This window comes from Protopterus annectens, chromosome 11.part0 (assembly GCF_019279795.1).
Source record: "Protopterus annectens isolate FY-2018-M chromosome 11.part0, PAN1.0, whole genome shotgun sequence".
In the NCBI taxonomy this organism is placed as follows: domain Eukaryota; kingdom Metazoa; phylum Chordata; order Ceratodontiformes; family Protopteridae; genus Protopterus; species Protopterus annectens.
Genome location: NC_056745.1, coordinates 175,001,195 through 175,015,265, shown reverse-complemented (window position 1 = coordinate 175,015,265; position 14,071 = coordinate 175,001,195). Strand labels below are relative to the sequence as shown.

Here is a 14,071-nt window from a genome sequence, read left to right as displayed (position 1 = left end):
TCATCTAAAACACTAATTCAGCAACTGGAGGTCATAAAGTTTAGTTTGTCTTAAACAGGCCCCCTTCATGAATGGATTAGTCAGTAAGATGCAGAGCTTGTGGTTCCTAGCTATTACTAGATTTCCAAAATTTTTCATTTCACTTCATTCACAATAATGTTATGCACATGGGTCAGCCAGAGTACTGAGGATGCTTTCTGCTTTTCAAAAATCATTCCCTTATAGAGTGTTTGCTTCTTCTCTTCAAACAGATGGCTACATCCCAGACTGGTTTCTCTCTGAAATAACAATACATTGTCCTTATGTTTCCTTACTACTGACAGCTTCCTTGATTTTGATAAGGTTCTTCAAGACCTCTCACAAATAATTATTTATTTCTCAGTGACTTTAATATCAAATTTCTTTGTATTGATAGGTATAATTTGCCTGATTGCCTGGCAAACTACAGCTTCATCAAACTTTTTCATTACCTTAACAAGACCAATGCATTTTCAGGCAGCTATGTTCTAGTAGTCCTAGTTATTACTAGTAATACTATCAAATGCCCTCCTTTCTTAACTGACCACTGTATCAGTCCACCCATCTAAAATACTCTTACAAACAGGTGCTCTGACAGGACATATACTTTACATTGTCAATTCTTATTGATAGAGTGACCCTTTGTCTTCCAGTTTTCATAAACTAAATCAGCCTGATGAGGTTTCAGTAACATCATCCAAGGTCTGGAAAATAATTTCCCTCAAATTGTTATCTACACAAGAGAGGTCATGTGGAATATTGAATGTCTAGTAATTTCCTAAAGTGTTATAAATAAGGAATAAAGCCTGTGCCTTGTAAAAACAAACAAAAAAAAACAGATTTTTCATGATTCAGTTTTACTCTAAGAAAGAAACAACAGGCGATTAAAACTCAGCTTTGTTACACAAAAGCAACTAAGGTCCCTATGCAGTCTGAAAAAGTTCTAGAAAGAAGTCAAAGTTGTGGGAAAATCTGGCAATTGTAGAAGCTCTACTATGATGTTATCTTCCTACCCTAAATTTTTTAAAAGAATTCACAGACATCCATCATACTTTTCATCAATAAATGTCTCCTTCCACAAATTCACATCCTCTCCTTCACCTTTTCATCTTAGAAAATACTCAGCTATTATGATAAACACAGGAGCAATAATGTGTTCTCTTGATTTGTAAACATCTGTAACGATTTAATTTCTTATTCTTTCCATTACTTTATCATTTTCTATGATATGTTATGTTATACTGCATCTGAAAAGGAGCTATCTTCTTGTCTTTTTCTTTTTTTTTTTTTGTCCATTTTTACAGGAGAGGTATCTCTCCCGGATCTATATTATAAACATGAAAGCTGTAAACACAGAATACATCTACATCGACACATAAAGGTTGATGTACAAAAAGAGCGAAATATGCAATCGGCGAAAACAAAAAAGCCGAACGTATTTCGTCAACCAAGCCATGCAAGTAAACTCAAACTATCTAAATAAAATTAAATTAACACACTTTTGCAGGGGGGCAAGCCCCCCTGCACCCCCCATGTGGGGGCTGGGACCCCCCCACTCCCCCCTACTTAAATATACCAAGTCTGACACTGCACTACAGTGGGGAAAAGGATATAGTCCCTCACCCCCATAGCCTTGGTAACTGTCTCAAAGAAGTCCACCAGGTTAAGGAGGCATGATCTGCCCTTAATAAAGCCGAACTGGGTAGGGTCCAGTGTTTGGAGGTTCCCAGTGTCTCTGTTAATGAGATCTATGATGGTGCACTCCATAGTCTTGCAGACCAAGCTAGTCAGGCTTATAGGGCGATAGTTCCCGGGGTCTGTTGTGGCTCCCCCTTTGTGGAGTGGAATAACCGTTGCTGTGTGCCACTCTATGGGCATGTAGCCTGTGGAGAGGCTGAGTTTGAACAGTGGGTTTAGGTGAGGGGTTAGTTCATCTTTGAGCTCATGTAGGACGGAGCCTGGGACACCGTCCAGTCCCATTGATGCTGTGTTTTTGGCTTTGGAGGGGGCTGTTTTAACCTGTCTGTGATTTCAGGGGCACTACATTCTTCTGGTATGGTTATGGGCCCTTGTGGGGGTGAGAGGGGGCAAAGTTTGCACTAAACCTGTCTGACATGATGTTGGCGATATCGGTCGGTTCAGTGAATTTTGTGCCTTTCTGCACTAATACTGAGCAGATTGCCACTTAGATTCTTAACATAGCTAAAGAATGCCTTGTGGTTATTATTGGAGTCCTTGGCAATTTTTCTTTTGAAGCTAGCCTTGGATGATTTTATGAGGGATCGTAGTTTCTTGCTGATACTGATCAGGGATGTCTTCCCTTCTTGGGTTTTTACTATTTTCTGTACTAGTTTCCTCCTTCTGTTGTATAGCTTGTTTATGGCAGGGGTCCACCAGACTGGTTTCCTTTTCTTGGAGGAGTGAGTCTTGGTTTTGCTTGGGATAGCATCATCCATGCATTCTTGTAGGTGCCCATAGAGTGCATTAATAAAGGATTTTGCAGCTTGGGCAGCGTTATCCTTTAGCATGGGGGATTTTAAACTTTCCACCTCGGTCTTAAGTAATGTGAAGTTTGCTTTTGAAAAGTTTTTCACAGTGGTTTCTTTGACCAGGGGTGGGGGTAGAATGTGGATATTCAGAGTGATTAGTTTATGGTCAGATCTAACCAGTGAGGGGCTGACCTCTGGTGTGGAACACTGGTTGCCCATGTTGGTGATGACCAGGTCCAATATGTTGCCACCTCTGGTGGGGGTGTTAACCAGTTGATCCAGGGCATTTGAGTTTATAAATTCTAGGAAATGTTGTGCAAGGGATTTAGTACTTGAGTAGTTCTTCCAGTCAATGTTTGGGCAATTGAAATCACCTAATATCAGGGTGTTTGGTAGGACCTTTATGTTTCCCAGTGTTTCCAGAACTGCAGAATGGAGGTCCTGCAACATGGTGGGTGATCTGTAGCAAGCTACAATTTGAATTGCAGTTCTTCCTTTTGTTAGTTGCACGTGGATGATCTCTGAAGCATCGTGCAGTGCCACTAACCTGGAGGTGTGGGTATCCTTGATGAATATGGATACGCCCCTGCCTTTTGTATTTTGGTCCGGGTTTTGTGGCCGAAATGTATGGTATGAGTTGTAGCCTGGTAGTGCTGGGGTGCTCTCTGGAGCCTTAAACCAGGTTTTTGTTACTGCACATATATCAGTTTTCTCCATACTGAGGAGTGCCTCGAGTGCGTGCATTTTGAGGTTTAGACTTCTGGCATTGAGTAGCATTACCCTCAGTTTTTTGTTACTTGTGCTACTTAAGGAGGTGAGTTTGTCTTTTGAGCCTTGCCTAAAAAAGGCACTATGGGGATGGCAAAAGCCTTGGCCAGTATTCGAAAGCCTAAGGGTGACAGGTGCAAGCTGTCTCTAGTGAAGCATCATGGCTTGTCGAGCATGTCATCCCAGGCTGACAAGACACTGGATCCCCTTTGAATGACACCAGAAGCTTAGACAATTGTTGAAATTGATATTTTTTTCTTTATATCGTGGTATCATTCTTGGTGAGGGCAGAATGCTACTCAGGGTCAGGGTCATACCGGCCTGGGCTACGTGATCAGAGAGCTCTTCCATGTCTCTTTTCATGTAGTCCAGGGAGGTACGGCTCAGGTCATTCACACCAACATGGACAATGACAGAGCCATATTTGTACTTGTTCTGGAGTGACCTGAGTGCTTGTGTTATGTGGCGGATCCTGGCACCCGACAGGCAGCTAACAGTAACCTTCTCCTTGTTCAGCCTAGTGAGTGGGATGTCAGTGTGCCTGACTATAGAGTCATCTATTACTAGTGTGTTGGGTATGTTATTTTGCCTTAAGGGCTGTGATTGCATGGCACACTGGTTTTGTTAAGTATGTGTTTCATAGTTTGTGTTGGGGGGGGGTGGAGGTTGCTTGGATGTCTGCTTTGGAGGTCTCTGTTGCTTTTGCAGATTTTTATTTAGAGCCACCGAGTATGTTTTTGTGTATTTATGTGTGTTATTTGCCGGTGCTGGTTTCATAGGTCTATGTGAGACTGGTATTGTGATGCAAGTAATTCCCTTCTCCTCTTGACTGTCTGGTCCAGTCTTGGGTTGAGACAGCTTAGCCTCCAGTTGGCTATATAATTGCATCTCTCGCATGTATTAGTGTTTGGTGGTAGCAGGAGAGGGTTGTCTGTGTACTTGAGGCAGTTGTAACATTGCCTCAAAATGCCCAGATTCACTAGTTGGACCAGAGAGTACACCTGAAACTGCCCTTTGGACATGCCTGGATAGGTACAGTGAGCTGTTTTACTGATTGGCTGGTAATGTCAAATAGAGAGCCTTGTCCTTCTCTACAGTATAGGGGGGTCTAGTGCTAAGGTGCTTGCTATGAGGTTTTGAGCAAGTGCTGGGCTGAGAAGTGAATGGTTTGAGTGCTTAAGTTGAATGTTTGTCTAGTTCCAAGGGAAAAATTGAAGAGTAGACTTTGTGGAGCCGAGAATAGTTATACCCTAGCTAACCGGTTCTGCCAGGCATGCAAAACCGGGTTTTATAGCAGGGAAATGAAAGAGATAGAGATTAGCCCAAAATGGCCATAAACTACTAATTTCTGGGCTTAAACCACTCCTCCAGGGGCAGATAGGCTACTCAAAGCCCCCCTCTCTCACAGGTGAACTGAGATGTGCAGGTTGTCTTACTCTATTTTTAAAATGAACTATTATTTTTGCCGTTAACAATAGCTAATCTTCTGTTGATGGCAGGTGCTTAAAAATTGCATTTTATAATACTAAATCTGTATTATAATAAACAACTCTCTGGCATATTTATTTAATTCCTTCATCTAACCAGTTGAATCACTCGGACAGTAATTTAATATATTGTAACTATATTATGGTATTTATACTAATAAGAGAATAGCTTTATTCTATTATCTTATGTCTCATTTTCCCTTTTTATATTACATTATATATATATTTCTTTTCTCGGTTCTTCAGTTTGTGCCAAGAGATGCATTAGTCTGTTATGGAATCATTTTACAATAAAGAACATGCACTGCTTCTAGTCATATTGTCTGATAGTTCAGTTTTCCTGGCTGTCACATATATCCAACATATCTGCTTTATTTTGGATTTTATTTGCTTTTACTTTGGCTTTCCAAATACTAAAAGAAACGTTAGTAATTAAACAGATGTCTTTATCTTTACATTGCAATAATCATTTTAGTTAGCTCTTGTTTACAACAAAATGCTGTGTGATGATTTTTTACTTTCTGTCAAGTAGTCTTTTATGAAAGTTTTATTATTGATTTCTTACAACAATTTATAGGCTGCGAATATTGGCTTCCTAGTGAGTCATGACATCACAACTCATTGAAGTTGTATCTTATCATATTGATATATTCAATGAGTCTACAATAAAATAAAAATAAAAATAAAATTAAAAAAAAAAGATGTCAACAAGTGCACCCTGGATGACAGGTGTTTTGAAAAGACACCTGACAAATATTTCAATGAAGCAAGTACATTATGGGAAGTGAGGTTTTTTTTCAAATGAGAATAGGAATGTGAATAAAGGGTAACACACCATTGATCACACAGAGCTCCAGTTGAAAAATGTGTCCCCATGATTAGAATACCTATGTATTACATTGTTTTACCTAGAGGATGTCCTTCACTACTCCAGGTTTTGATTAAGGCCTTGTACTTATTTGTAATCTGTTTTCAGTCACAGCCTGGTGTGCCCTGTTGCTAAGTGAATTTACCAAGACTTTGCTCCCAACCCTCAGATGCAGATGACATCCACAAATGGTCTGCTATCACCTAATCTTTCTATCCTTAAGACAAACTCAAGACAAGATAAAAAGTACATGCAAATCCTTCACATTACAGCTACATAGTGAAAGAATAAGGATTTAAAGAGTGTAACTAGCACATAAAGAAGAAACTAAATATTTTGACTGTATCTAACAAACTGGTGTTTTAAATAAGCAGGATAAAAAATAAACAGAATGTAAATCTTCAACATAATATAGTCTCAATACAACATATCTCCCCAAAAAGGAACAAACAGTAAAAACACCGACACATTAATGTTATATGTAAGAGCTTTAATGGTGCTCATGGCGCATAGATCAAATATACTTTAATAATACAACAGCCAACTGTAACAACTCAACCAACTGATACTAGCCAATAATGTCATGTATTTTTGTAATAATTCATTTAACATGCTGGTGATTGATATGAAATTGCTTGTGTGATCACTGCTTGAACATTACTACAGGAATTTGCATCCACTAATATGTTGTTGCTTGCTTCATATAAGAGAAATGTATCATTGCTTGGAATGTGCTCCATTTATGTTGTCCAAGCTTATAGACTTCCAAAGAAAGAGCAAGACATATTTTTTCCTTATTTATTTTAATGTCTTTTACTGATGTCACTTTCTATGAAGTTCCTTAACCTCAGTGATAAAATAATAATGTAAAGGGATATGGGGGATACAAGAGGACTCTCCCCCTTTGTTTCTTTCCTGTTGTATTTGCCCATCAACTGTTCAACCTTAGGTCTATATATTTTTTAGGGTTTGCATATTCAGGCTGACAATTTCATGGAACTTCTGCCAGGTAGTTGTTGTATATAATGTAGTGTTGAGGATACCTGGTAGATCCTAATTATTTATTGTCATTATACATGTGATTATGTGAGGTATTTTTATCTGTGCCAGGGAGAATAGGGCAGTACATGTGCAACATATGCCAGCATAGTTAGCTGGAGTTTTGTAAATAATTTTGTGTCATTTGACTATCCCACTGACTTGTACAGATGCTTGTGTTAAAAATTTATCAACAGTGTTATTATAATTGCTTAAATGTATATGTTTAAAAAAAGAATTGTGGAAGGGACGAGTAGACGTTTTTGAAATTATTCTATAGCTTTCAGATACTGCAACAGATCTTATCAATCTCTGAGTGTGTGTTGTACCAGAGTCAGGTGATCAAATGTGATTTCATTCTATAACCAGCACTGAGAGGATGGAACTCACACAGCAGTTTGTTTTCTTTTCTTTGGAACCTGATACAAAAATCTATGAGAGTTATCACAGTCAGTTAGTTTGTTCAATTCAGTTTTAGCTAGAAGCTCATCACTTTGCCTTGTGGAAGTAATCATCTCAACATCTAATCTTGCCTTGCTGTATTAATTAAGTTAGCTAGAGAACAGTTATTTTTAGACAGTCAGGAAATACAGTGAAATAAGTTAAGTCATGTTTTTCTGCATCTGTTTGGATATGTCCAACTGTATTATTTTTATTTCTCCTGTGATTAAAACTCTGGTGTTTACTGTACTTAGATATTTAGTATTATCATGTTTTCTATTATATTATTTATTAATAAATATTTGTATATCTTTCATTGTGCTGGTCTTTTAGAAAATACTTTTAACATCTTGAGAGTACTTGTGCTTATTTTAGTGACAAGCAACCACTCCAAAAAAACATGCTGCTTTGGTTACACCCTACCATTTATATTAATAATGATTTTACTCAGTATAATTGTATACCCTTGTAAGAGACTGAGAGTGGTTGGTGGCAGTGGCATTACCTTATAGTCTGTGCAGAAGGGGTACAGCTAGTAAATCTGTACCAGCTTTTCCCAGGAGTGTGTGTGTGTCAAAATATAATACCCAGGTGTGAGTGTGTCAGCTGCTTGAAAATGGGATGCAGTGTTTCATACTGAGTCTTATTTGGAATCTGGAGAGACAGAGAGTCTATTCCCAGGTCTGGAATGTGTTCCCTGTGAACTCTCTGGGGGAGTTGTGCTTGATGCAGAGAGCTACATCTGAAAATACTGTGTAAATTCATTCCTGTTTTTAGTGACTGCCTCTCAGCAGTGTCACTGGTGAGGATTGGTGCTCCATGATTACTGGCCCAGGATAGAGAGGCCATCGCAATACAGTTATTATTTTTTTTCTTGTTTAACTGAATTAGTACAGTTGGGTCAAGACCCATCATAGCAGACACCCATGATAGAATGGTCCAAACATCATAAAACAGTAAAGAGAAACAATATTAATTAGGAAAACAATATGTTTAAGATGGCTTCAGTAGTATCTGAGCTAAGTGTTTCCATGCAAGAGACATATTCATATAAAACTTCCAGCTGTAGCAAATTTCCTGAAGTATGAGCAAATCATGCAGCCTAATAGTAATGGATCCCCACCGTGTAATACAAACTGACCACTGTCTTACAAAATGCTATGCAACAAGGAAAAAAACACCAAGTGCACAGCAGTCTGCAGTGCTTGATGTAACCAGCACACCTGGTCAATCCCAACAGTAGAAAGCCACTTGCTACCAGAATTGTGATTTGATGACTCATTAGGACAATCCTAAGCATCATTTTCACAATCTTGTCCTGTACAGCTGCTACATTCTTCTTTGTCCTTTACTTCTCAATAATGTCCATTGTATATCTGCTATCCTGGCAATTAATACCTGTGCATGTCCTACAATTTTGTCTTGCCTTTTTTTAGTCCTCTGAATTTATACAAATATCTGGAAAGGAACAAATACAGAAATACATTATATATAGGCATTTAAGTCATATATATTTTCCATATAAATTAAGAATGATACCTACTTACTTATGATTAGATTCATAGGTTCATGCATGAATAAAACAATAACATCCTCTTTGAACCATTTTAATCCAAGCCAAGACAGTTTCACCTTAGTGAGAATTAAACTGTGTAACTCTTGTATGTGATGTAAACACCTTAACTCCCAAACCACAGAATAGATCATAGCACTTCAAACCTGTCTCAATACTATTATTAATTTTACCTTATTCCTAATTATATTCCTAATTATATAAACGAGAAAGCCAATTAGCCTTTCCTAAGAGTCACCAGGCAGCTCAAAGATTTTATTATAGGGTGAGCTGGGACTTAAATAAAAATGCTAAGAGCACTGAATTTGAAGTCATTTGGTTTAGACAAAATTCTCAGTAACTTTTATATTAATTAATAAACTGGTGAGTGACTTGTAGAGGAATGCTTCAAAGGATGTTTATGTATTACACAGATACCTATTGTGTTGTTATTCATCATATTTGTGTACCTTAGAGGTGAAGTCATGTGTTGTCATGCCATTTACCATGGTAGTAATGAGATCAGACCTTGAATATAAAAGTGTAGTGGTATGGGGTACAATCCACCTAAAAGGGGAATGTGAGCTTTAAAATGCACATTCTTTGCATTTTAAGTATTTTGTGTATTGAAAGTAATCTGTTATGCAAGTGGATTGGGAGAATTGTGTGTTTTTTTTTTTATGATGATGCAAATATTTACTTATTTTTAACTAAAATGCTGAGTATGGTGTAAATATGAAAAATTACATTTTGTGTATTTTCTGGTATTTTTTTTTTTTTTTTTTTGCTTCTTTGGTTGTGCTCAGTTTTCAGATTATTGGGTATATTGGGTACAATGAAAGATATTTTGATAAATTATTATTCAAAATAACATATTACAATTATTTGAGGGGTTATAGTATCTGCATTTATTATTGCATAAAATAATGAAAATCAGAAATAAAAGTTAACAAAAAGTCAAAATGAGGAGAAAATATTCCTACCTTTGATTTTTGGAGTCTTAATCTGAGCATTTGAAAATATAAAGGTACATTCCTCCATAATAGGCAGTCTTGTTTTGATTAAAAAAAATATATTAATGATGCAATTTTTCAATGAAATTAAATAAAATATGAGTTTTGGTTTTACTACTTACCAAAATGGACTTCTTTAATAACTGCACTAAATATTCTGTGACCAGGTTCTTTCTGTTCTGCTGTGGTGCTATATATTTAAATGTTAGACACCTCTAGACTGAATTTAAATTTTACCAACAATACTGGTCTAAGTCTAAGGCTATGTGATGCAAAATTGACTACTAAAGACTGAAAATTAAATATGGTTAATATATTCTACCTCTCTATCTATCTATCTATCTATCTATCTATCTATCTATCTATTTATCTATCTATCTATCTATCTATCTATCTATCTATCTATCTATCTATATTTTACTGTGGTCCCCTCTAACATGTAATTATTAAACTTCCCCCTCTTTGATCCTCAGACTCATTAATTTCCCAAGATCCCCATTGTCCAATCATTCCCCTAAGGGCTTGGACACTGGATGTGATGCTACCATCTGTGTATGGAATCAAGATTTTTGCTTTAGCCCTATAATTTCCATATGCATACCTAATAATATATTATGTGTGACTGCCACTCACTTTTCAAGGTGATGAAAGCCTACAGACACACCCTGGTCCCTTGAAACAAATACCTCTACTAACTCTCTGGCCTCCACTGAGGAGCTTCATTGGAGAAAGTGTTTTGGGGTACACATCCCTCCCTCTCACATTGACAGATAAAAGTAGCCATATCCCCCGTGTTATCCTTCCATCTCTAGTCTGATCACCTTGTGTTGGGACTACTAATTGATCTCAGGTTGTCTGAGACAGAGTCAGAGTTCTACCCCCTACACCATGAAACAGGAATATAGATACCATTTATGGAAAGAATATAAAGTATCTTAGAATCTGCTGTTATACCAAAGAGTGAGATTATACAGTATCTGGTTAACCTGCATAATAACTGTAAATAAATATGACCAAAGGAATGGAGCCCTTATTGTGACTCAGTTGACTAAGGTTCAGTTAGTAACCCCATTACCGAAGAAGCCAGGTAGGGATAGAGAAGAATGAAGGAGGCGTGGTGCATTCATCTCTCCTGGTAGTGGGTGGAGGTGTTAATATTCTCACAGAAGCATACTGAGTGATGCAGTCTCCCTGTTGGAGACTGGGATGACCATTACTCATGCTCTAGGGGTAGTGAAAGGGCCACATGGGGGGAACTCCCCTTGCAGAAGTGAGAGGATTTCCTTCTCAGATAGCCTATCACACAACACTCCCCAGTAACTAGCCAAGTGGGTGCAGCTAGTATCAGGGAGAAAAGGAAAAGGTTATGAACCTCCCTGATTATGTCTAAATCACAGTCCATCCCAGTTAATCCTGGCCCAGGAAAGGAGAACAAATGAGCTAATTAATCTGTAGGTTACTGATTGTCAAGAGACAGACGGTAAAAGGGTGCAGAAAAATCTATCACTAAAAAGCAAAGCATTTTGGACTATGTAGAAGTGATTTTAAGGCCTTAATCACTGAATGGTGGTAGCAGTTAGCAGCCATAATTATTAGCAGTGTGATGGCCTCTCTACCCTTGTCCAGTAATCAAGGAGCTTCAATCCTCACCACTGACACTGGTAAGAGGTGGTCAATAAGAACAGGAATGGATTTACGCAGTATTTTTCAGATGGAGCTCTCTGCATCAAGTACGGTTCCCCCAAGAGCACACAGGGAATACATTCTAGACCTGGGACTGGACTCTCTGTCTTTCCACATCCCAAACAAGACTCACTTTGGAGCACTGTATCCCAGCTCCAAGTATCTGACATATCCACAACTGGGTATTTGATTTTCACACACATGCACACTCCTGGGAAAGGAAGGCATAGATTTAGTAGCTGTGCCCCCAATGCCCAGACTATAAGGTAACCACGCTGCCACCAGTAAACCACTCTAAGGCCCTTACAAGGGTATCCAATTATACTGAGTAAAACAATACTAATATAAATGGTAGAATGTAACAAACGCAAAAAGGCTTTTCAGAGTGGCCAAGGCATCAGTAAAATAAACAGAAGTACTCTCAAGATGTTAAAAGTACTTTCTAAAAGACCAGCCACAATGAAAGGTATAAAAATATTTAAGAATACATTAGAAAATAGAAAATATGAGAATACTAAATATCTAAGTACAGTAAACACCAGAGTTGCAATCACATGAAAACTAAAAATAAAACAGTTGGACAGATTCACACAGATGCAGGAAAAACATTACTTAACTAATCTTAGTATATTTCCTGACTATCTGAAGAATAACTGTTCCCTAGCTAACTAAATTAAAACAGCAAGGCAAAATAGGATGCTGAAATGTTTACTTCCACAAGGCAAGGTAATGAGCCTCTAACTTCTAACTAACTAACTGAATTGTGATAATTGTCATAGAGCTTTATCTCAGGTTCCAAAGAAAACAAAACAAAACAAACTGCTGTGAGGGTTCCATCCTGTCAGTGCTGGTTATGGAATTACATCACATTTGATCAGCTGACTCTGGTACAATACACACTCAGAGCTTTACTAAGATCTGTTGCAGTATCTGAAAGCTATATAACAATTTTCAAAAACATCTACTCTTCCTTTCCAGAATTCTTTGTTTAAACTTAAACATTTAATCAGTTATAATAACACTGTTGATACATTTTTAACACAAGCATATGTACAAGTCAGTGGGATAGTCAAGTGACACAAAATTATTTACAAAACTCCAGCTAGCTATGCTGGCATATGTTACACATGCACTGCCCTTTTCTCTCTGACACAGATAGCAATACCTCACATCATCACAAGCAGTATGATTCTTAAGCCATAATCACATCTTTTTAAATCTACCATGCCATGCCATGACTTTACCAGTTATTTGTGTATTGTTTTATCTATTATTTACTGCTTGTTTATTGGGTTGGATCACTGAGCCATGCAGACCAGTTTAAGGCTAAGTACTTGGTTATCTAGCCCTTACAGGCATACAAAGCACAGTTTCTTTTCATCATGGCAGAAAAGAAAAAGGAACAATGACATGTGACTTTGGAGCTTGCAGGACTAGCAAATATCATGTGGTGAAGCTGAAGGTATTAAGGAGAGAAAAAAAGAAGAAACAAAAAAAGAGGCTAAATGAAGAAAAAGAGCTAACTCTATTTTTTCAGAAGTGCTTGACATTTTGCAAAAACTGTTACAAATATTTTTGTGAACTAATTGCATACATATTTGCTTTAATAATAGCTTTTATATACTTCTTTTGCAGCGTGACCTGGATTTTACAATAGAAGTGGACTTCAAGGGACAATTGTGTGAGGCTTCTCTGTCACATGATTATAAAATGCGTTAATAGAAATGTTCAGAAAAGAAATAAAAGAAAAAAAAAAGGAAAGCAGACATTAGATCTGCTGCTGTTCAGGCGGGTAAATTCAACACCCCCTGTAGGGGAACATGATATGTCACAGTCAAATGGAACAGCTTAAGGCCATCTTCCTGATGCTGAAAAAAGTAGGAAAAAAAAAAGAATCTGCAATTAATTCATAAGAGGACATTTTATCCAGTTCTAGTATTTTATTTCCTACAAGTGCAGCTGCTACTTAAGAAAAGCCTTCTAGGACAGGAGTAAGGTTACCGCACAGATCTTTATAGGTATACTATGGTGATTTATAAGAAAAATAGAGAAGAGGTTTTGGCTGCAAATAGCTACTCTTTTCCAGGACTTTTACTTTAAAGCATATTGAAGAATGGATAAAAATGTTGAATGATTATTTGCAGAAAACTGATATTATCATTTTATGACGCTGTGTTAACAATGCTGTAATTTCGTCTGTCTCTGCAAGCATTACTGTACTTGATTTCCTGTACCCAAATCAATTCTGTAAACGTTCAAGAAATGTCAAAACTGCCTGGGGTAATTGGTCTGTTCTGAAGGAACTTTCAAGAAAGCTTGTTGGATTTACTTGGCACTGCCTTTCTTTACTCATTTTGCTTTGTCGTTCAAATTGGGTTTGTGTTTGTAAATGTTTTGCAGTAAATGCTCTTGCTGTTATGAATAGACACATATAACAGTTCCAGCTAAAATGCATCGTGTGTCGAAGTGCATAAATGGAGACTATCATCTAGTTTCTGGAAATAGTGAACTTACCGATAAAAAAATCCATTTACACATACATTAAAAAGGGATTGCAAAAAATGGCACTCTTTCTAATGGCCATTTTCCAGTGAATTTGCAATGACATGTCATTATTTTAGAACCAAATATTGTCATATTTTCTGTTACAATTATTGTTATCTTTTAGTACAATAGTTTGTCTATGAGCGTGTCTATCAACATGATGAACTTCT

The 14,071-nt window shown here is 37.3% G+C and overlaps 1 protein-coding gene across 1 annotated transcript in view; it reads left to right on the top strand.

Annotated features, from left to right (window-relative positions):
* The window catches only part of PRMT8 (protein arginine methyltransferase 8), a 653,278-nt gene extending 639,650 nt beyond the window's left edge, over window positions 1-13,628 (top strand). Inside the window, 1 exon segment of the mRNA XM_044087574.1 lies at window positions 12,993-13,628. Coding sequence (XP_043943509.1) covers window positions 12,993-13,076 — 84 coding nt within the window. The 3' untranslated portion in view covers window positions 13,077-13,628.
* The last annotated feature ends 443 nt before the right edge of the window (window positions 13,629-14,071 follow it).